The sequence below is a fragment of the Botrytis porri genome (genome assembly GCF_014898465.1).
Source record: "Botrytis porri strain MUCL 3234 chromosome Unknown BPOR_005, whole genome shotgun sequence".
Lineage (NCBI taxonomy): Eukaryota > Fungi > Ascomycota > Leotiomycetes > Helotiales > Sclerotiniaceae > Botrytis > Botrytis porri.
The window spans coordinates 240,475-263,858 of NW_024066079.1; the positions used below are offsets into that span (position 1 = coordinate 240,475).

General features: G+C 41.8%; 9 protein-coding genes across 9 annotated transcripts; 5 read left to right on the plus strand and 4 right to left on the minus strand.

Moving 5' to 3' along the window:
* Positions 1 to 2,888: 2,888 nt before the first annotated feature.
* Positions 2,889 to 4,850, minus strand: EAF01_003833 (uncharacterized protein; the record flags this gene model as incomplete). The annotated part of the gene is made up of 1 exon (XM_038912087.1): positions 2,889 to 4,850. The coding sequence occupies one exon, from the start codon at positions 4,848 to 4,850 to the stop codon at positions 2,889 to 2,891; it is 1,962 nt and encodes a 653-aa protein (XP_038771771.1).
* Positions 4,851 to 7,402: 2,552 nt separating this feature from the next.
* Positions 7,403 to 8,200, minus strand: EAF01_003834 (uncharacterized protein; the record flags this gene model as incomplete). Its single annotated transcript, XM_038912088.1, has 1 exon — positions 7,403 to 8,200. One exon carries the CDS (start codon positions 8,198 to 8,200, stop codon positions 7,403 to 7,405), a length of 798 nt encoding a protein of 265 aa, XP_038771772.1.
* A 1,932-nt stretch (positions 8,201 to 10,132) lies between these two features.
* Positions 10,133 to 11,464, plus strand: EAF01_003835 (uncharacterized protein; the record flags this gene model as incomplete). The annotated part of the gene is made up of 1 exon (XM_038912089.1): positions 10,133 to 11,464. One exon carries the CDS (start codon positions 10,133 to 10,135, stop codon positions 11,462 to 11,464), a length of 1,332 nt encoding a protein of 443 aa, XP_038771773.1.
* Positions 11,465 to 11,816: 352 nt separating this feature from the next.
* Positions 11,817 to 13,313, plus strand: EAF01_003836 (uncharacterized protein; the record flags this gene model as incomplete). Its single annotated transcript, XM_038912090.1, is given in 2 exon segments — positions 11,817 to 12,821; positions 12,837 to 13,313. 2 exon segments carry the CDS (start codon positions 11,817 to 11,819, stop codon positions 13,311 to 13,313), a joined length of 1,482 nt encoding a protein of 493 aa, XP_038771774.1.
* Positions 13,314 to 13,394: 81 nt separating this feature from the next.
* EAF01_003837 (uncharacterized protein) lies at positions 13,395 to 14,528 on the minus strand (the record flags this gene model as incomplete). Its single annotated transcript, XM_038912091.1, has 4 exons — positions 13,395 to 13,522; positions 13,571 to 13,663; positions 13,726 to 14,319; positions 14,444 to 14,528. 4 exons carry the CDS (start codon positions 14,526 to 14,528, stop codon positions 13,395 to 13,397), a joined length of 900 nt encoding a protein of 299 aa, XP_038771775.1.
* A 1,197-nt stretch (positions 14,529 to 15,725) lies between these two features.
* Positions 15,726 to 16,469, plus strand: EAF01_003838 (uncharacterized protein; the record flags this gene model as incomplete). The annotated part of the gene is made up of 3 exons (XM_038912092.1): positions 15,726 to 15,988; positions 16,039 to 16,302; positions 16,367 to 16,469. The coding sequence occupies 3 exons, from the start codon at positions 15,726 to 15,728 to the stop codon at positions 16,467 to 16,469; spliced, it is 630 nt and encodes a 209-aa protein (XP_038771776.1).
* Positions 16,470 to 17,429: 960 nt separating this feature from the next.
* EAF01_003839 (uncharacterized protein) lies at positions 17,430 to 17,934 on the plus strand (the record flags this gene model as incomplete). The annotated part of the gene is made up of 3 exons (XM_038912093.1): positions 17,430 to 17,654; positions 17,705 to 17,880; positions 17,931 to 17,934. The coding sequence occupies 3 exons, from the start codon at positions 17,430 to 17,432 to the stop codon at positions 17,932 to 17,934; spliced, it is 405 nt and encodes a 134-aa protein (XP_038771777.1).
* A 2,128-nt stretch (positions 17,935 to 20,062) lies between these two features.
* On the plus strand, positions 20,063 to 21,220 carry EAF01_003840 (uncharacterized protein; the record flags this gene model as incomplete). Its single annotated transcript, XM_038912094.1, has 2 exons — positions 20,063 to 20,347; positions 20,396 to 21,220. 2 exons carry the CDS (start codon positions 20,063 to 20,065, stop codon positions 21,218 to 21,220), a joined length of 1,110 nt encoding a protein of 369 aa, XP_038771778.1.
* Positions 21,221 to 21,921: 701 nt separating this feature from the next.
* Positions 21,922 to 22,381, minus strand: EAF01_003841 (uncharacterized protein; the record flags this gene model as incomplete). The annotated part of the gene is made up of 3 exons (XM_038912095.1): positions 21,922 to 22,007; positions 22,185 to 22,317; positions 22,346 to 22,381. The coding sequence occupies 3 exons, from the start codon at positions 22,379 to 22,381 to the stop codon at positions 21,922 to 21,924; spliced, it is 255 nt and encodes an 84-aa protein (XP_038771779.1).
* Between the last annotated feature and the right edge of the window lie 1,003 nt (positions 22,382 to 23,384).

Consider the following 23,384-nt stretch of genomic DNA (forward strand, 5'->3'; position numbering starts at 1 on the left):
ATTCAAATCGTCGACTCTTTAATGTGTATTCAACGGGGCTCATCAGATGAATATTCTCCCCTGTAAATTCATTGCCGGTGTAATTGCAATACCTACACATGCCATATAATGGACTCTTTTCCTTAAAAAAACTTCCATTCTGAGCATCACATTTCCTTTCCCTGTAAATATAAAGCCCAGTTGGGCGTAGATAACACAAAGGTTTGATTTCCCTTCCAGATCATCAAAATACCTCGATTCTGGATGTTAGACCGGATGGACAGGAAATTATATCTTTGCCAGAAAGAGGTATTTTGTGGCTAAGTATCTGATGATGCACACTGTTTTTATGGAAGTTTATTTTCACTGTCGGAATTATGATTACGGTGTCGGATGTTATGCATCTTTTGACAATAAAAATATCCCCCTCTCCGACGTCTATTTTGGTATTCTCCTAGATAAACCTAGAATCATGTATCTTGCATTTCTACACGCGCAAAAAGAAGGATTAATCTTTGACTCTATAGCCGCTTCAACGAATACCGCACCTAACTACTGCTTCCGTTCAGAATCTCCTGCCCTGAGCATAAATAGTAGTGGGAAGAGGAAGATGTAGGGTTTTTATGCACCGAATTTCTAGCTCCGAGTGAAGATTTCCTGTTAGTGAAGAATGAAGTTTCCTCGAAGATTCGTGTGAGTGAATGTGCATTTATTAGACCTCTTGGAGAGCTTTACAAGCGGGGGAAGGGCGATTTAGTATACAAATCACTTATGTCCCCGAGGCTTTTAACTCTTTATACCATATAACTTAAGTGGGCAGTTTTTGAAAACTTGCTGTAGCGTTAATATTAGTATTGCGTTAGATTAGGATAGTTCTATTTGTATACGATAAGTTGACGCAGAGAATAGTGAATGGATGGTTGATTCTTTCAGCGGGGAGAACGGATGCTGCTGTATACTTTATAGTTGATGTTTGTTCGATTGTTGTTGTGGTTGTTGAGTGCCTGTTGCTAATGGAATGATCGATTGTCGGTGGTTTTTTGTTGTCAGAATTTAATGTATTGTTTTGAGGACTGCTAACCCCAAAAGACCACTGCTCGAGGGTTCTACGAATAGATGTGGGAGTTTTGAGGGGATAAAGATGGCTGCATATCTTACGTATCCCAGTTGACGGTCGCATGAGAGTGATGACAATTCTCTCGCAGTCCGATATTAGAGAACTGAAATATCAACTCCAGCTGTGACTTAAACAGGTATCTTGTAGTTTTCCTTTGGAGACAAAGTGTTGTGAATATCAATGGAGATAGTGGTGAATAAGTGAAGTGTTGATATAGTTTGCCGAGGATGGTGTATTGAGTTGGATAGATCAATAGTCTTTATTGATGATTCACTTCGAAATATTTCCCGCGGTGTAACTAGATAGGTAGACAAGAGTGTTCTATGGGTATATAAAAAACCACTGCATCACTTCTTAGAGCCTTCTCCATAGAAAGGGAGTTATAAATGGTATGCGGGTGCATGGCCTGCACAAAGATGCGGTTTCTACACAGAACAGGTGATCTGTTAATAAGTTGTTCAAGGATTCTCGTCATATCCAAGTTAGATATATCTTCCTTGGAGAATAAATATGAGTGTTGTTTTTGAAATATTTCTCGTCGTCATTAATTTCTTTCTCCTGTTATCAATAAATCTTTTGCCACACATTTTCCATGCATACTTCTTTCCTACCTCTCAATATTAATGAACAACACTACGGAGAAAAATTCCACCTCAACACATCGCTGCCAAAGATCTGATAGAATTGCGGAAATATTCATCACCTAGAAACAACGCAGTCCTCGATCCAAAAGTTAATGAAGCAAAATTTTCCAGCAAGGTCAACCTTTTTATGATCTCACCATCAGGAGTTGCCAACTCTGAGGATTTCGCGACTACTCTGGTGAATATCTCATGAGGATTTCAAACTCCATTATTGCTCCGTATAATGTGACTCACCCGTCTGGGTCTGGAAAGAATGATATATATATAAACCTTCTCAGAAGCAGTATAGTGTTGCTTTAAATAATACAAAGCGGGACGCGAAACCAGGAATGGTAGTTGCATTTCTCGGATAGATGAAATCATCTAGTGGGTAAGTCTCAAGCTCATTTTCTACATATCGGAGCTATATCACGATCTGTATTGCTGCACATTAATGTCTTCTAGCTCGCGTAGCTGTCGTATAATCTTTTATCACTGTCAAAAACTCAACTCAACCCTTTATCCTCTAGATTTCACTTCTGGAAAAATGATGATAAATGTGAGAAAGGGAGCTGTTCCCTAACAATACCATGTCCTGGTGTCGAGGTTTCGAATGCACGAGCGAGTCTGCAAGCTTTGCTATTGACTCCGTTTCACATACCTTTTCCTCAATCTCTCATGTTGAAATCAATTTTCTGGGACTTCACCGCAAGAGTATGTGCCTTGAAATGAGAGACTTGAGGATATCTAACTCGGTCGCGAGAACGCATAATGAAGATATCCAGGTGAGGGTTGAGTTTATTGGCCTCCTTTGGCCGTAACATAATCTAGTGGCTAAGATGGGTTTTGCAAAGATACTCAAGAGACGTCTTAGTCTTCCGAATCAGACTAATTCTAATTCAGCGGGTTACCGTTTGTGCAGACGAAAAACAGAGTGACCCGATGGAATCTGTTCACCACACTTTGAAATTGGCATATGTCAAAAGAGCTGTATTTGATGCATGTTGCAAGATTCTTAAACAATGATAAACAATAAAACATTGACAAACAAGGATGCTTTATTGCTCGACTACAACCTCATTGACATTAAAATACTGTCGGACATAATTTTTGTTGCTGTTGATTCAGAACACCCAATTTTAGTCCCCAGTGCCCACTTCTTCTGAATCTCACCCAAACACGTCACTAATATAATCGGACAATTGTTTCAAAGGAGGCTCAGATTTGCATTCCACATTGTTGTCTAATTGAATAGTTGATAAGTACGATCCGGTGGGGGCGGGATACAGCAATGCATGTAATGGTCTATCGTTCAAAATCAGTGGTATCAAGGCGTCTCGATGATGTAGGGTTAACACGCCCGGGTTTTGGCTCCGGTATACGTCAGAAAGATCCGAATTTTCGCCTTCCGTGAGGATTTTGAGGTCTTGGCTCACCGGAATGGCCCAGCTATGGAGTGTGAGAAAAGCATCTGTGCCTTGCTGCTCTTCTGATTCGCGATTCGATGAGTCGTCGAGAACGTCGTCGGAGGTATCCATGAACGAGTCATCATCGTTGCCTAGTTCTTTGCCGTTATCCTTAACTTTCATCGTGCGCAAAACAGCATATGCCGCAGTCCAATGATCTGCGGCATTGAATATAATTTCGGATTTACCCCAAACTATTTTTGCAATGAAATCTCCGTCTCGAACATCTGCATTGACAAGAAACTCCTTCATAGCTGGAAAGATATCCGTATGTAGATTTGGCCACATAATGGTAACTCTCGAAGTTTTAAGATTGGCAGGCAAAAGCTCATTGATATGTTCTTTGGACCATTTCTCATCGTCCTGCCGCCACGTATTGATGTGTTCAAGCAATGTTAAAGGCGAGTGCTCCTCAGCTTGAAGGTTCAGATTGGCGTGGAGTTCATTTTGCTGAGGAATCTGGCACAATTCCTTTATATCAAGTCTAATATGAGGATCGATTGCTTTAAGCCAGGAATTACTCAAATCTGACGTCGAAGATGGTAACCAGTCTGATGGTGAAGGTGGAACTGATCTCAAGTATTCATCCATTTCCAGGTTATGCTCGTTAATGTCTAGCCATTCCCTAATCAAATCAAGGACCTGATGCTTCTGTCCAATTTCCAAATCTTCATATGTACTGTACAATAAACGTGTAACGGCATGAAACAGATGAAATGTAGGCTGTTCATAGTCAATTACCAAGTTTTGTCGGATGAGATCGTTCTTTGGAAGCAGAGAGAGAAGAGCGTATATTTTGTCCCTGGGGTTGGTAGCTTTTGCTGTTTTATAGCGGAGAACCAAATCCACAAATGTACCAGATTTTGAATTTGAGCGATGATTACAAAGTTGTAAGGTGGTAGAATTCATCTCGGCTTCCTGAATGGAATACTCCCGCATTTGACCCCATCTGTAAAAGCTACTTGAAGGATCTTCGGTGTTCTCCAAGGTATCGGACATACCACAGTCAGCACTTTCTTCTGAGGCCAAATTTTGCCCCAATAGTCTCTGTTCAATGCACATTAACATATCAAAAATTTGCCATGAGACGCTCTTCAATCCGTAGAAAAGCGTAATGTCGCGCGCAAGTATAATTTCCTGTTTAATCCAAACTCTATCAAAATACGGTATTTGATCAAACCTTCCACGGAGTTTCTCCCTGGTGATCTTAGCTTCTTCGCCGCCATCGTTTGCTGAGGTGGGCTGTATGGCACCAATTGTGTCACCAGTGCCAATACAACTTGCGACCCACAACGCCGACTCGTATATCGAACCCATGATGGCCACTTGAAAATTCTTCTCTTCATTATTGTCTTGATTGATACATAACGAATCAATCCACAAATAATCGGTGACGCCATGGTGTCTCATCTGCCACAGAGCATACCAGCAATTGAATCGCACTCGCATCCTTTTACCGTTCAAAGTTATCGGCATGAGTGGGACGAAATCTCCCCAAGTGTACGAAATGGCAATGTATCGTGGGTGATACACATCATCGCAAAAGTTGTGAACCGTCAAGCTGAAGCAATAGTCATCACGATCAGGTGACGATTGCTCCAGCCGAAGCAATCTAACTTGCTTATCAGGGCGCAGGAGCGGAAGATCTGCGTAAGGAGACGACATGATGAATGATAGAGAAGTATAAGGAGAGGACTAGAGGAAGAATCATTGATTTAGTCACATGAAAAGATGATGCACTTTTGTGCCACGCATCTCAGCCTCTTTGATATGTGGGTCTTGATGGTTTTTAGGTGATTTCTCAGATTCTTCAAGTAAATATTTGAATATATCGTATGGTGAAGGGATCTGATGGTTTCTGTGTGTAAATCATGGTAATATCATACAATGATTTGCTTTCCAAGCCTCTTACCCCAAACACATCTTGTAAAGTCCAATGGCACTGGAATGACGGGTCCCTAAAGTGACAAGTTGTAGAGCAGTTCCACGTGGGGTTTGGCCAGGGGTTATGTATGAAAATTAACCTGAGTGGCAGCTAGACGGGTTTCATTTCGTCTTCCAATAAAGAATTTATTATTGGGGGAAATTCCTGAAATTGGAATATTGTAATCTGGATCACTTGAGCTTGAACAAAGTAAAAATAAAGTAAATGGGGGAAATAACGTGCCCTTCCACACCGAAATTAACCTTACCGCCTGCCAAACGCGTCGCGTCTAACATCCAAATTTAGCACTTCCAAAACAATGCCCTCTATTTTTCAACTAGACACCGAACGTAAACTGAATAAAAGTTGATAAAAATGATTAAATATTGAATTATATCAGATTTCTTTACTTTTCCTGTAAATTTATGATAATATTACCTGCCAGCCGCTCAATTCCGAGCCTAAAAAGAGTGCTTATAGAGTATCCAAGGACTGGGTCTTTCGAAGCTTGGAAGCATATCAGAGCAGTTGCCAGTCTTCTGCCAGCTTCCCAGAAGCTGTTTCAATGTCCGTTTACGAACTCATTGCTATAGTTGGTTTGATCTGGATATCCGCAACCATTTTAGGCCGAAATGGTCGTTCTACGCCGCTAGAAACCTAACATTACATAGTGGGAGCTATTACTGACATGCAATCACAACAATTTCAAGAAAATAAATCTTTTGAAACTAATATTTGGGTAACAAGAATTGGCAGAGAAGCAAAGCTAGGCTAGTGCTCCGAACCATTCGTTCACTGGCCATAGCCATGTCGATTTTACATGGGCAGCTCAATATTGGATTGCGAGGTCCTTTGCCATCGCTCAAGGCCACAAACGCGGTGAAATATCGCCATGTGTGATGCGTGATAGGAAGAACAAGAAACAAGCGTTATCGTCAATTCGAAAACAATACATCCAGTAGCATGTAAAAGCGTGGAGGCTGTATCAGCTGAGCAATCAGCTCTCAGACTGTTCTCCCGCGAGTTGCGGAAAGATCAGGTTGCAATCCGCTGCTCCGCATGCCACACTCCGTAAGATTTGACTATCTAGGCCGGATTAAAGTGGTCTAGACCTACAGGCTTATTGCAGGTAGTCGCTCTGATGATTTGCTGAACGCGAACAGTACCATGGCTCACACTCTAGCACCCAAATCACAACCCCAACTCCAATTACAGACGAACACCGAACCAAAATCTAAAGATGCCCTTCATTTACTCTCCCATGCCGTCTATTCCATGATGAGTTTGCAAAATTTGTGTGGAAGCCCGACAATAATACTATCAAAGTTCCGAGCGGATGGATGGGCGATGACCTCACACCAGACTCTCTAGTCACTGTACAAAAATTCTAGAATTTAGCGTTACCCATATTGCATTTATATGGCTTGTATTATTACTGTTCACCTGCGTGCCTGCACTACGATAAAATCAGTTGCGGCACTACTCGAGTGAATATCTTTCCTTGGATTTCGCGGTCGATATTTTATTGTCCATGTCGAGTCGGAAAAATCAGGGCTAGTTGTCTACTCGAAATATAAGCAATAAAAGTTCATTGTCTATATTGAACTAGGGCATTGAAAGCTTCTTTATTTCAATAATCCCTCTATCAGCCTACCAAATAGTCGAACAAAATCCTGCAACTCGATCTAGGAAGTCATGGTGTCTCCAAAAGCTTGGATTCGTTGCCGCTGTGAGTCGAAAGAATTGGCATAATACGATACGTGTTTTCCATTTTTATCCGCGAAAATTTTAGTGATGCAACGTGTTCGCACTTTGAACAAACTTCGTTACTGATCAGTTACTGGGCTAAAAAGAAACCTATGTAGAGCTTACCTAGTGGTGCCTAAATATTTCTAGGGTATGGCGGGGTGCATTACGTGAGGTGCGTTCGGAGTCTCAGTAAACTCAGGCACCTGAAACATATTCACGTACAGAAATCATGTGGAAGATGTGAGATGAAGATGAAGGTTTGGTTTTCATTGCTCTCAAAAAAAGAAAAAAAAAGCGATAATACCAAAGCATATACTGCAATAAACGTCGAACCACAAGAATATCCATCATCCAAGGTTCCCTGCGCACACTGGCGACTTATTCCTATAATCCTGACATCCCAAAACTCCTTCCTCATACCGCATCAAACTCCGCATAACGTCCCACCTTAAGCGTGACCAAACCCATATCTTCACCTCGTTTCAAAAAACCTTATCTCATCAACTCCTGAAAACCGCACCTTTTTCCTTGTACAGTACGCATCTCATTGTCTCCAAAAATCTTCCCTTTGAGGCCTATTCGACCCCCCGAATGCATAACCTCTCCTTTCTCTTTCATTCAAGTCCCCGTTCCTCGTTCTTGAGCCAGATACACTTTCCGTCCTCGCAGGTCTGTAAGATGTGGGGACCGCTTTGATGAATCCGTCGGGCTTTTCGTAGACTTTGTTCTTCTGATCATAATAGTTGACATAAATTAATTGGTCGTTGCTCCACTTCTCCGTCCAGGATTTCTGCATATGTTCCACCAAGAATTTGAAATCGCTTTTAGAAACAATTTGTTGATCTGATCTGACGTTTGGTTCTGGTTTCGGTGATGTGGCGGGAGTTGGAATATGAGTTGAAGAAGGTGGCGTAATAATTAGACGTTGTGAAAGCCTGATTATGATGTTGGAAGCGTCTTCTTCAATGAGTTTCCAGTGCTGGAGAAGAGTACCGAAGCCGGGAAGTTGTCTAGAACCCGAGGTTTGTGTGGTCTTATTGGCGATCTCGTATAGTTTTTTTTTGATATTAGATGATACTGCCCGGAGACATGTGTTCATTGGTTGAATGGATGCTTCATCGCCGACAGCCATTCGGTGCCCAAAACATCGATTCAAGGTATCATATTGAACGGAGAGGGTGGTATGTGAGTGGAGGAGTGTGTCTTGAAGCTTGTCGAAATTCTCGTGCTTAGTACCTAGTCGACGAGTTTCTCGGATCTGATGGCAAAATCCAATGCAGTCTGACAACTCATTCAGAAGAGTGTCGACTTGTGTTTGGAAGGCAACTCCAGTTGGAGACATAGTTGGGGTTGTGGAAGTGTTTGGTGGGCGATAGGAGTGGTAGATAATAACAAAACTAATTCGGTGACTGGAAAGACGAACTAATATGCAGCCCTACTGTGGTCTGTGTCGAATGAAACAACAACCTTTGTACAGTCTAAAATGTTTGAAGAAATGAGAAGAAAGGAATTGGTCAATGAATGGAATACATCTTGGTTTTAAAGTTGGATTGGATCACACAATCTAAAACTCGGAGGCCTTTCACCACATCAATTATCAAGGGAAATGTGAGTCCAAGCCTCAGCCACACATGATAACATCCGCATTGTGAATAATAAACCAGGGGATGCAATTGCGCGTATCCACCACTGGCTCGCCGATGACTTTCAACTGACTCAGATTCTATCCAATAGTAATGAAGCAATAGGGCTGGAAACAATTAGTAGCGATGCTTGCCTAGAACCTAAAGGACAGATTATGGTGTGCAATGTGACTGGTACAACTACGTGATTCCATTTCCTAGGGAGCTAGGGTAAATGTGTACAGAATGAGGGGAAATCAAGGCGTAGAGTCATTGCGATAACGAAGCATTACTCACATTTAGTTTATCTCAAACTTGCATTGGTTGGTTGATCGAAACGAAGAGGCAGAAATCAAAAAAATGCAAGCACGGCACGTCGCATAGAGTCAAAAAATCGAGCAAGGCAGATTTCGTATATCACGAGTGCAGGCCAAGCTTTCAGAATCGTGGAAGTAAGCAGCGGGGCTGTGATTTATTGGACGAGCCACAATCCTTCGAATAAACGAACATGATTGGTTAAAAGGAAGTAAAATCATGTCATCTCAGAGCTACGCCTCGTTTTGAGGCTCAATATCTTGAGCGATAAGCTGAGCAGAAGAAGATTCCAATCTCCAGTTACATCATTAAGCCTTAGTTTGTACCCCGAGTCCACGTTTTGTTCTGTGCAGATGAACTGATGGAGCATGCAATGGCTGTAGGTTATGCAGTATTTCTTCCGAATATCTGTTGTGATGAACATGTTCGTCTCGATGAAGGGGTTCGCGTCCAATTTTGATTAAGGAAGAGAATTGCCCGGCACCCTCAATGATTCCATATCATGGATCTTGGCATAACTTTGCGTGTCTATGTCCGGTATCTTCAAGACCTCGGACCTCAGATGTTGGGCATGGGCTTCCCTCCTTCCCTACTCCACCACGTGACAGAATTATCTAAACGCGAGTCGATTTGTCAAAAAAAGATGCGATTATAGAATCATATATTTTGCGCTCTGCCGTATCGTCCAAGCCATGTTTCCATTACAATCTCAGCCCTACAGGTGATACACCAATATGATCACCGGAGATTGGTCACGTGAAAATGGACGATTGCCTCCGTTTCACGAAAATTCGTGTGTCGGAAACGTTTGCTTTTTAAAACCCAATCAGCGAGTTATGAAACCGATCTCACTTCCTCACCGGATCAAAACAAAAAGCCTTCGTCACCAGGTGGAGAGCTAACACGGACCGGCCCACAGTTGTGATCCCGACTTGGCATAGTCTCCACAGATAGATTATAGGATAGCGATCTTCCCAATAGCTATAGCTGTCGTTGATTTACTTCATCGGGTACAATTGGAGGTGTATCAGAGTCTGAAAAGAACTATCGGGGCCAATCTGCATTACAGCCCTCGCTGTCTGAGATAATTCAGACAATAAGAAGTCTCAACTCAGTATTCAGGAGATATTTGATTGAAGGGAAGAAAGAGGGGGCGAGACTTTCAGATACAGTACCCGCATTATAAGCTTCATTATTTTGATACCTGTCCACAGTATCGTCGTAATCATATGCGAATCCGTTGGACCTGCAGTTTAAAATAAAACTGATGATTATCTCTAAAGCTGCACACTCTTTAAGAGGATCATGTTTTTTACTTTCCGCGAAAACACTTGAAAATGGCAAGGTACAAGGGCGCTTCTGTCCTCTTCCTGCTATACATCGTGCTGATATTCTATTTGTGGACAAAAACACCAAATTTGGCAACGCAACGAGTTGGAATTGCTGAGGAGGGCGATTTCAAGGCACCAGGACCATTCATTCCACCTCCGGCCGTCAGAGCTCGACCACCAGGACCGATACACAAACAACTTTTGAATGTCGAGGGCTCGCATACCTCACGCCAAGTTGTCGATAGCTTTAAGTACAAAACCCTTCCAGACATACCTTCGTGGAACAGACCTCCCAAGGAGCATGTTCCGGAGAAAACTCCTCTCTTCATAGGTTTCACTCGAAACTGGCCTTTACTACAGCAATGCATTTTATCATATATTACTGCAGGGTGGCCTGCAGAAGATATATATGTCGTGGATAATACTGGTACAATGAGATCTAACTTTGCTTCTAAGCCAAAGATCACCCTTCAGAACCCTTCGTATCTGAATGTCGATCGACTCAGAAACGTCTTTGGAGTAAACGTAATATCAACGCCAACCCTTCTTACCTTTTCCCAACTTCAGAATTTCTATATTTACACGGCACTCGAGAGTGAATGGGAGAGTTATTTCTGGAGTCATATGGATGTGATCGTACTATCCGACGAAGACTTAAGCCATGCACCGCTAAATCAACAACGAAATCCTGCGACGTCTCACAAGTCTCTATACATGCGAGCTGTCGATGAACTTCGGAGAACCTCGGATCCTGATTATGCGGAAGGACACGATGGATGGGGAACTCGCTTCTTCGAGTACGATTGGCTTGCGCTAAATAACGTGCAAAGCTTTGTAAAAATGGGTGGATGGGACCCAATGATCAGCTATTACTCCTCTGATTGTGACATGTACCAGAGGCTCCAGATGGCAGGTACTAAGCTAGACACGGCCGAGGCGGGCTGGGTTATGGATGTGGGAAGAACAATTGATCTAAACTTGCTCTTTCGTCGAAAATACAACCCAGATATGCCCCCTAAAACGGCAGCTGACATGAACAAATTGGCGGAAGACACGATGGGAGGTGAAGGCTTCCAACTTCTGGTAAATTTAGTTCAAGCCGAAGCAGAATGGAAAAAAAATGATCCAAGTGCCAGAAATCATTGGCAACGAAGGCAGTCAGGAGGTCAAGGAGAGCCATTCCATCGCGATCCGCAAGGTTTCGAACAAGCACTTGAGATATTGATCCGAAGTGGCGATGAGATATATTCAGAAAAATGGGGGCACATAGGTTGCGATCTTAAAGAATCCGGATTGCGATTAGAGGATGCTTGGATGGTTGAACATGATTGGGAGTAATAACTCGTTTGAGAGATATTCACTCCATTATGAACTATCCATCAAGTGGTATCTACTGTAGTGTCATTTTTTTGTGATTGGGTTTTATTATGCGGTGAATGGGATACGGGATTCATTACGATTTAAATTTTCATCATTTTTTCTTCCATTCACGTCCCTCAAAATCGGTTGTGTGATTGGCAATTTCTGTTAAGAGATTCTATTCTATCACGACGCTCGACATGTGCGATCCCATTGCCCACTTCCCAAGAAACTATCCAAGTTAATGAATCTCAAAGTCGGATCCAACATATAAGTGGAAAGTTTTCAATCCAGAGATACCCTCGATTTTCCATTCTGATACTCATTCCCTATGGATTCTGATCCTGCTAGCCTGATCTCGGGCATCACATTCAATAGTGTCCCACTTCGTGAATCTTTTTGCGATTCCTGTCTGGATGCACTCGTGGAATGTTATAAAGACGGCAACCATTCCAAGCTAGATGAGAGCCATGCCAATCATGTTCCAAATGTTGGTACAGAGAAGTTTGATCCCCCAGATGATGACTTTATTCATGAGGATATCATTTCCAACAATTCTTCTATAAATAACCGATTCTTAACCCAATCGTCTACCTACATGTACGAACAAGAACCTTTTGATACTTACCGCTGTAAAGTCAATCAGTTGTGTATTGATATAGGCCTTGGCGAACCATCAACTATAGAGCGTATGGATGGAGGAAGTTACAATCGGGTGATTGGCTTGTCATTTCGAAGTGAATCTGGAATTCAACAACGTATTCTACGGATCCCGCGAGAATGGGATGCCAAATGGTCGAAGCAAACTGATATCCAGAACCAGGCTGAAATAATCATGTGGCTTCAGCGATTCGAATTCCTTCATGTACCTAAGGTTTTAGCCATCGATACTACCACTGCGAATCCTCTTAAGTCACCATATGTTCTACAGGAGAGGATTCAAGGAATACCGCCAGACGAATTGTTCTTCGAGATTCCCCAACAGCTTCCCATGTCTAAGAGACTTGAAGTTGTGAAGACTATTGCAGAGTTCATAGTCAAATTAGAGAGTACCACTCTGGATAAGCCGGGAAAACTGGTTGGCACTCATGCTGTACTATGGACTTCAACTTCCATTGCTTCTTCCACACCACGCATTGAATTCGCGGGCTTCTCTCCGAGCTTCATGGAGAGCGCACCTCCTCTTGAGAAGCAAGACCTGCCATCGTTACTCTCCAACATGATTAAAGCCCACCAGACTATCAGAACACAAGATGATGCGCAGTGGGAAATGTTGCAAGTAGTTTTGGGGGAAATGGCGGCGAGACGCTTTTTCAAACCATCCGACTCCATCAACGTATTATGGCACTAGGATCTCGAGCCTCGACACATTTTCGTCGAAAAGTTCGAATCAGAAAAATGGGAAGTCAGCGGAGTCATCGATTGGGATGATGTAAAGTCCATGCCGTTAGTTTTGACTCGAGCTCCCAGATCCTGGCTCTGGTTCTACGAGGAGCGTTTCGAATACTGTAATAACTTTACGTTTCCGTGGAATGGCGATTATGATGCTCCTTTAGATTTACCACTCAATAAGGATGTGACGATTGTGAAAGAGTATTTTGATAGGGTAATGCAGGAGGCGGATCCGACGTATATGGATGATACATATGGAAGAGGGTTTTGGATCCGTCGACTCGCGAGGTTTGCAAGGGATGGGTTTTATTGCCCCTGGGACTTGGGAAGATATGAGAAGTTTATCGAGGACTGGAATAAATATATTGGGGATGTGGGTTCGATTTATGGGGGAAGTATGTATCATATTTTGCTTGAAGACGGCAAATATCTTTAGAATCTATCAATTGCTAAAATGTACACTATTCACCATGAGTGGCGAGTCTATGTTTATGTTGGTGCTAGTAGAACAATCTTCTTACAAATCGAATTTTTGCCCTACAAGCTTCTCACTCAGCGCCCACAATCGCTCTGCATAGTCTGGATTGGTGGTGTAATCTGCTGTTTCAGCGATTTGACAATCGGTAAGGTAGGCACCTGAGTGAACTTTATAATTTTCAAGTGTTAGCATTGAGAAAGTAGGGATGTATTTACCTTTCAAAGCTGGGTCAAGAGCCGCAACCAATGTTGTTGATGTGCCTGCTTCTAAGCTCTTCCAAGGGAATGAGCCATCCATCTTTATGTCTCCTTAATTATCTTGCCAGTAAAACTTGACTATTTTGAATGATGGAATTCAAAGTCTGAATTACCTCTGGAGTTGAAACGTTCGGTCACAGAGCCATAATCTTTCTTCGGATCCACCTCTCTTATCAAATTCGTGACGATCACGCCAGGGTGAACAGCAAATGCGTGTACTCCCTTGCCTTTCAATCTCTTTGCCAACTCAACAGTAAATAAAATATTTGCTGATTTACTTTGGCCATATGCTGACCATTTGTCATAATCTTTCCCACCATTGAAGTTATAGTCATCGAATCGAACTTCGCCCAATGACCATCCCATACTGGATAGGTTGACAATTCGTGCTCCTTCACATGCAGCAGCAACAATAGCTGGCATGAGTATGTTTGTTAGAAGCAAATGCCCAACATGGTTTGCACCAAATTGGACCTCCAAACCTTCGGCGGTAGTGTTGTATTTGGCTGGCGCCATGACACCCGCATTGTTGATGAGAGTGTGGATCTTGGGAGTGGTAGCCAGAATAGATTCAGCTGCAGTTCTAATGGATGAATACTTTCCAAGATCACAGTGAACAAATTTCACGGTTGTGCTTGGAGAAACCGCTTTCACTGATTCTATAGTTGGTGCGGCTTTAGATTCGTTACGTTTGAGGAGAATAGTTGCTAGTTTAGATGCAGCAAGTAGCAAAGCTGTCTAAGATCCCATCCCGCCTGGTGTTGGGCCGGTAATAACAACTAAGAATGTTCAGAGCAAGTTCATGTGTAAGTGATGATGAGATGAACTTACATGTCTTGTCAGCGACAGACTTTGGGAATGAGGCAACGACTTCAGCCCCATTTGTCTCATGACCGAATTGCTTTTGACTGACCATTCTGCTGTTTGTATTGAATTGAGAAGATAATTACCGGAAGATGTGTTGGTAGGTTGATTGTGTTGATGTTTTTTGTGCTGTTGATGAATAGAAATTTTCCGATGATCGAGAAATGCAGTCTTTATATACATAGTATCATCGCTCTTGAAATCTACCACAGTTCTTCCCAATCCATAATAGTCTGGGCCCCGAGTCATCGGCGACGGGTAGTTACTTCTCCATACACAGAATTTGATTGACATCATCGATATCACTGCCTAAATTCTTACTAACATCCAAATGAGGAGACTTGTAGTTCGGCCGAAACTCATATGTTGGTATCCACTGAATAGCAGCAAGTCCGAAAGAGACTTGTAGTAAACAGATAAAAAAGCCGGAAGTTTGTTTTCTGACGGAGTTAGCTTTCCGACGGATTTACAGCATGCTGTTACTGCGTCCGTGTGCGGCCGTTAGACCGCGTCGGATGTAAGTTCAATTTTGATCTCCAAATCTGATGTTTAGTTAATCTCCTTTGCTGGGGACATAATTGATAGAATGTCTGACGAGCTTGATTTAGGTATTACGATCTTGTGCAGCTGAGAATAGATGCCACGAGTTGATAAGTTCAATTATCTCCACTTTTGAGTACCAATCTTAACTCTGGGCCATGCCAATGCTGCGCCAAACGGGTTCATGAAAATCAAGTCGAATTCCGAGATGTTACAAAATTTATTAAGGTCTCCTCTTTTTTGCTTGAAATATGAGATGGTATGTAGAACGCTTTAAGTTCTTAATTCTTTTGAGATTCAAATCAACAACTTACCCCCCCCCTCCCCCTTCCCCCGCTTTAAAGTCTAAAGTTAACCACGAGTTTCTCATCTTCTTCAAAATGGTGTTTGCACTACTACTACTACTATACTCCCAGCTTATCGTCAGGGTGCCTAAACCAATCACTTCTTTTGAAGGTAAATTATCATAATTACCGGTGGAAATACAGGTCTAGAGTTTGAAGCAGCAAAGTACCACCTCAAGCTCAAAGCATCCAGAGTTATTCTTGCTTGTCGCTCTCTCGAGAAAGCAGATAAAGTCAAGGTCGAGTTGGAACAGACTTTCGCTATTTATGGAAATGTCGTAGAAATATGGCAGGTCGATTTATCTTCCTATGCATCTGTCATTTAGTTTTATGAAAAGGCAAAAACTCTGCCATGTTTGGATGTCATGCTCCTAAACGCAGGAATTTTGACAAAAGAATATCGCGTAGCCGAGGACAATGAGTCGACTATCACGGTCAGTGTTATTTCCACCTTCTTAATTGTCGTATTGATGCCGAAATTGAAAAAAACTGCAAAGTACTTCAATACAACGCCACATATGACGATTGTATCCTCTGATCTGCACTTTCTTAGTGACTTTTCGGAATGGCAAATTGATGACATATTTACAACTTTGAATGGTAAGAAAACAGCTCATATGGATGATAGGTACAAACATAGTCTCATTCATGAATGTCGCTTGGGTTAACATAACACAGATACAACGTGTCGAAGCTCATGGAGATCCTGATCGTCTGTCATTTCGTATCTCTATACGGCGCAGACTACCCCGTTGTCTTCAACACCCTGCATCCAGGTTGGAGTCAATCGAATCTTTCAGACGAAATCGTCACTCCTTTCCTCAAGAAGCTGGGAAATTGTATGGGAAGGATAACTGAAGAAGGTGCGAAAAGTTTGGTACTTGCCACTACATTTGGCAAAGAATCCCACGGAAAATATGTTGGAAACGGGGGACATTTATCGTGAGCTTCTTCACCCCTCCCAAAAATGACATGTATAAAATAGCCTCTTTACAAAATTGTACAGGGAATCGTCTTATGTAACAAGTAAAGATGGTGCTGCAGCTTGCGACAAATTGTGGACTCAGTTGTCCAGCAAATCGGAGAAGATTCGCCCAAACGTTATGTAGGGATTCTAGGCCATGTTTTTATATTCTCTCGAGGTTTCTTTGCGATATTCATGATTTTCTAATTCAAATATACTTGCCATTATGTACCATACAAATATTAGTATCAAAGTTTAGAATTTAACATTGCTGTCGTCCCTTCATTCTCGCCTAGCTCCGATCAGGTTACTGTGCCACAGTTGGTTGGTGGCTGAGACTTTACACGTGAACTAATTTCCAACACCAACATTTCGACTTCATCCTTAAACATTTACAACAATTGTAATGTCTTGAGTGTCATCTAATGATTAGTGTTTGAGTCAATAATTCTTTGTGATTCTACAGAGCGCACAAAGGTATCGATGCAAGGCTACGACATTCCAAAGTTGGAAGATTCTAGGGTCGCGGTCGCGGTTGGTTGATTGGCCGTGGTCGTTGGAGCTGAGACGGGCCTGGATCGCGGAATGTGAAGTTAGGCACGAATTGAGAGATCACCGGAGACACCGAGTTCCAAGCTTGATTCAAGTGAGTCAATGAGGATGTATTTTGAGATCTTGATATCGATGGACTGTGCGCCGGGAGAGTTACCCGTGCGATGATTTCTTTGATGATGTTGAAATGTTTCTAAAGTGTAGTACCTATAGGGTCCATGATCTGAATGAATGGAGTCTTCTTTGGAAACATCTGAAAGAAAGCCATTGGGACTTCATCATGTAGACAATGAGAAAAGAATTGCTCTTCGGTTTTGGTGCGCCTCGGAATCATAAGTCGTCGCTGTCTCTGACATTACTTTGATATTTCTTGATACTTTCGCGATGGCGTAGAGAGTTGAATGAAGTAGGACGGTTGTATATAATCGATTAGTTATTCCTCACCAGTACAAACAATTCCACTCGATATCTCTAGCAGATTAACATTTTATTTCTTATCCTACACTCTTTTGACTTTCTAATATCACAAGAATATTATATAGATCTATTCAAGATGGGCATCAGAAATGGACCTGCCCTGCAGATACAAGAAATTGGCGTGGGATGTATTTTGTGGCTCCCACCTTTCAATGACTCTAATGGAGATTTACTACCCCTTTGTCAACGCCATACTGGGATAGAAAAACATTTGCTGAGCATTAACGGATTTGACCATCCAGTGGTTGTTCTCGACATTTACAACCCAGGTGATTCGAATTCTTCTATTCAATTCCTTATAGTAAGTTCTCTAATCAAAATAATCTTGCAGATCGTTGACAGGTCTTTTAGTTGAGTTCACAGGACTCATCGAATTACAGATACTCTGCCCCGCTTAGATATGGAAGCCCTACTCAGTTCGGAGCAAAATACTCTCTTGAGAGTCAAAAATGGATTGCTGCAAGCACCATCACTAGCTCTACCGCCACCCACTCGACAACTACAAACCGTGAATCAACATCGTGGGAGTAAGCTGCATAATCCATTTCTTTGAATTAGATGTACTAATGAATTCCAGATAGTCCCTATGATTACCTAGAGTCAGAAGAATGTTGTCCATGATTCGACAGAGGAATGAGTCGGAAAGATCACGGTCCAGGACCATATTGTGGAATATTGCGTCTTAAATTTGAGAATCATCATGGGTATTTGCTGCGGGCAGTGAATACTACTTTATGCACAAATTACGGTTACTACATTGCGAAAGTATAACTTATCGTGTTCCTGATAGATTTCATGCGAATGTTCAGATTGTGAGCCCGGAATGCTGCGTGTCATATCAACATTCCTTAGTGTGGGACGCGTATACAATTTCAATAGAAATTACAAAGTTTGAGTTCTAAGATTTTAGGGCTAATTCTTGATTTGGGGCGAGGATAGATTGACAAAGAGGATACGCAAGAAAGAAGAAACGAATGGAGGTTTCCGGTACCCAACCGACGAAAGTTGATGCATCGAAGTCTAGTGACTTCGGTTTCTAGCCACAGTCTGGGCTAAGTGTAATGTTTTGCCAAGAGATTTTGTGGTAGATCTTTGAAAAGTGTTTCAAATATTATTAGGACGTTCGAGAAGGTGCACAATATCGACGGGCGATGAGCGCAATAACTAATATGATCAATATAATACATTGTATAGAAAGATTATCTTCGACGTATTGAAACGGTTGTTAAGACAATGTCCTCTGGTTTCATGAAAGCCACAGCTACAGGAAATGGATGATTCGAACTACAGGAAACAATCGGAACGGTCTGTCCCATCTAGTGATGGATATTCGCGATTAGGTATGGTGAAGATTCTCGGTGATTTTTTTGTATTTCAAATGTTTAGTGATTAAGATGCAGCCATGATAAAATCGGTTATGGATAATCTAATTCTCCACGACGATATGATGGCAATCAATCCGGATATCTCCACCAGATTGTACCTTCAACTGCCTTTCTCACCTATCATTTGTTTATCTTCCTTTCATGTCCCCGTTACATCTATCTTGCTTTACGGAAAGCCGACAAAAGTCAAAGTTTTGACAGTCTACGTGGTAATCATAGCAGATCAATCGTGGGTGAAGAATATCACGGGGAATTCCTCACCGGAATTCTGGGTTCGATCCAACACTGAAACCTGTCAGTCAATTGGTTCTATCAGGGAAGAAATTGGAGTAGATCTATTTCAAAAAAAGATGCTGGCTTGGTACTTGCGATTTACTTGTCGCGGCTCCCATTTTATTATCAATTGAAATATCATTGTAACTAATTGTTAATACACGATTGAAAAATTCTAGCGAGTAGCTTTTGCTCGAATGTATTGATATGAATTGTACGAATTGTACAGGTTAGAACTAAATAATCGATTTTTTTGATACTCCTGATCGGCAATGGAACTCCATTACTTTTGACTTCGAAATTGGAAATCGAGCTTACTTGGTTTTTATTGTACTGACCAAACATACTACCAATTTTTTCTTTCGTCCGCAATACTGATGTTTCATGTCTTTTTTGATAGCCTCAAGGCCGGGCTATGGAGAAAATTTGTCTCCCAAAATAGCAAAATTGACAGGCACCACTTGAGAGAGCTAGGAAGTTTCTTCCGAGGATGTTTCGGGTTGAAAATGATATCTCGTAATTGATCAAAACAATTTGCCTCTCGTCATGTTCTGGCCATTCAGGTCTACTGGCCTTGCGCCTAGCCTTATTTCTACAGTTAGAGGTTTATGGCCACATCTCAGCCTCGCCGTTGCTATGACCTGAGATGACCTTAAGCGCCGACTTCCTCCAACCGAGCAAGCGGCATCCAACCAATCGATCTACTTCCGCGAAATTATTTTGTACGCGTGATCAAAAAACGATGTGTTGGTTCGGTCTGTCCATGAGATCTCGGGGTAAAACATTCCGTCGCTCCTGCAAACGCAGGGCTGAGGGGGAGGATTCGCTTTTTCTTGGTTGGGTTTGCTAACGATTAACAGGCATTGAATAAATAAAGAGTGCTTATACTCTTACAAACTGTTTGATTTAATGTGCACCTACTAATCACAGGTTGTCATCAAATCATCCAACTATATCATTCTTTACCATCCCACCCAACACTCCAAAAGGTAACTGGACACCAGTGAGTCGCAGCATTTCCTCGTTCGTCATTATTTTCTTACAATCTGCAATGGCCATCGCGAATCCGCGCGAGTTCAAGTCTACCAAATCCCTTACTCCTCCACCAAGTGACGAGAATTTTCCTCGACCAAAAGTAAGATCGGGTGATCTATGTGTTGGGTGCATCGTTTGGTTACCTTCAGAGAGTTTTGATAAGAGCATCAAATGCTGCAAAAGAAATTGTTGTGGAAAGGGGCTTGGAGAAAACGGATACAATAATCCGGTTGTCGTTCTCAAAATTAGACAGAGAAAAGGATCAAGTATACGCGGCGATTTGATTTGCTACGTTGCTACAGTACGTTGCAATTAATCCCCCGATCAGATATGTATTAACCGGCCGCAGATTACCACTTTCAGTGATATGAATTTGGAAAACTATCTATCGAAATGTCCACACAATTCTGAATTTCAGCAATCACTACCCATTAGTCCTATAGATCAAGACAGCTGCGTCGAAAGTACACCATCATGGCTTCTTCGTCTGCAAAAGGGAGCTCTCAAGAAACAGTCCTACATTGATCTTGCTCACATTTTCAAGGTGCCTTCCAGCAGCCTCTCCACGTTTGGCTTCCGAAATCATCGAGCTTATAAACTTCGACTCTCAGCCACAAGTTATAACAGCCTGATGGCGGAAATGGGTCTTCGAAACGAGCCCTACGAAGAAACTGCTTCGCTTTACAAGACTGCGCGAGCACGTCTTGAAGCACTGGCTTCCCAAAATAGGCAAATTCCATCCCTAATATCAAAAACAGCACAGGTATCATTTACCCTTCAAAATGAGATGGATTTGGAGAAGAAAAAATACCCCACTACTCCCTTCCCAGTTGCCGCACCCGATTGTCCTCATGCTAACACTGCTCCGACATCCCCTCTTCTCCCGTTAGGACAACGAAGAAATGTCAGATTTACCTTGAACGAAATACCTAAATCGAAGAGTCTCCTCAACGTTCCACGAGTAGCCGGGTATGGGACTGTTAATAACCAGCAACTTCTTACTCCATATCCGATTCAGCCACCTACTCCATTGACGGCGCGCTATCATTCTTTCAGACCTTTTGTTGATCATGGGTGGAGACATGTTGCTTTGAGATTCTTCGCAGGGTGTTTGAGTCTCGGAACAGTGTTTGGAGCTTTCAAGATGTTGTGGTCGGCAAATGGCACTTTTTGATGGGTTTCTGCATGGAATTTACTGGTTTTATGGATGGCGCATATTTTTAGTGGGTTTAAAGGTGGTGTTGGATAAGCATTGAAAGGAGTACATGGGTTTCCGCCTGTGGCTTTAGATGTACGATATATTAGAAGGACCCCTCGAGCACCCACTTGTGATATAGGATAGAAAATGAGGTGATTTATTATGTGACTACTCCACTCATGGCCAAAAGTATCTATTTATCAAGAGGAAGTGACCTCAAAATATTGCAGCGTGTGCATCTGAATATGACCTTGGTACCATTTTGATCAACCTACAGCACCCCTTCTGATCGCATCAGTGGCATGACATAGAAATAATTGCGAAAGGCCCATTACTCCAGTTTCATCAAGTGATATGCACGGGCATGTTGAGTGGTCTATTCTCATGTCAAAAGTTTATGTATGCATACCTATTTTCTGCAATTTTGAGATAGGGGCTAAGATATTCTTGAGATTATGCAAGATAATTTTGGATTTGCCATTAACAGAACAAATAATGGAATGGGAAGCTTTTTGATGCATTTGACAGCGATATTTCTCGCTCAAAAGGTTCATGACAGTCTTGACTCAACGCGAGTCTCAAGTAGGAAAATCCTTGTCGTCACCCCCAAAGGGGGGTTTATGGCCAAACTTGTCAAAGTACTGTTGCATCTTTTCCTAGTACTGCGATTCTTCTTCTCAAAACGCAAACATCTCCATTCTATTTTTCACTCTCCCTTCATAGTCACTCCATCGATGGTAAAAGGCGTGTCTCTCTGGTTCCTCTGTCCATTGTATCAGTTGATTAAAGTTTCTACACATACGAACTTGTTAGTGCCCAATGTTGTTCGGGAAATCGTTCACTGAGGATGATTTATTAGTAGAGATTTTCCGATAGCATTTGTATAGCGAACCCCTGCAATAACATCAAAGCCGGTAGATAGAAACTTTACATCACTTACTAGGCATTGGGCTATCGTCGGCATTGCACATCATATCTTGACGGAGTGCGTCCAGGCAGTGGTGGACATGACCGGCAGAACTTCCAATCTCATCACCTCGCTCATAATCGTTGAAAGCTCTGCGTAGTACTTTCTAGAAGAATATTAAATAAGTAGAGCACTATGACGAGCAGTTTTTCCAATCCTCTGGACTCCATCGAAAGTTTCTTACCAGACAATGTAACCCATGGAGAGCTTTCAAAAAGTAGATTCCTCTTGCTTCAGGATCCCATGGAAACCGAAATACTAGCTAGTGCTCAATTGCCCATTCATCGTCAAGCGCCACGACATGTGGGCCCATCTCATGTTGGAGGGTGTCATTGTTGCTCATATAGTTTGTGTGGTTATAGTATATGAGAGGAGTGTCGTATTTAAGATGTACTTTCTTCTGATCAGTATGAACACAATAAGAAATTTTGTAATGGGTGCTTTTCGTGTGATAGAGTTCAGCTAGTTGCACTATACAACAAGAACGTACCGTTTCTAGAGACAGCTATCGCAGTAAGGTTCATCGAGATATCCTATAACCAACTTGAAGTGAGATCTTTACAACGCAAATTCCAGAGCCGCTGGTATCAAGAAAGGGCATTATTTGAATAGAACACTCATCAAAACAAAGTAAGTTTCGTTTTTTGTTCATGAACCTCTCAGTTAAAAAGTCTTTTGTTCTGACAACTGCCAAGATTTAGGAACTCCAATACTACATCATGCGCCTTTTACAAACTTTTCAGTTCGTTGCTGCTATGTTTATCATCGGCACGTTCTGTTTGGTAATCAAAACCAAAGATATGATAATAGAAAATATATTTCTTGGAGGTTAGCTTCTAGAATATTAATAATATTAGTATTCTAGTATTAGTGGAAGATTTAGTCTCTTTAGCTTAAGGGATAAATCGAATACATAATATGAGACTTGAATTGAAGTTAAATTATAAGAAAGAGCTTGATTGAGCTGAATTTGCTTGCTTTTTTTTAGGTTTTTTTTTAAAGAATATCCTAGATTTATATAGTTTATAATGAAATTCTAGTAGTTTTTATACTTATAAATAAGGTCGATTTGAATCGAATCTTGTAAAATTATTTATATTATAAAAAGAAAGTATAATCAATCAATTTAGTCTACTTTATCAACAATCTTTCATATGATTCTGCTATATTCTA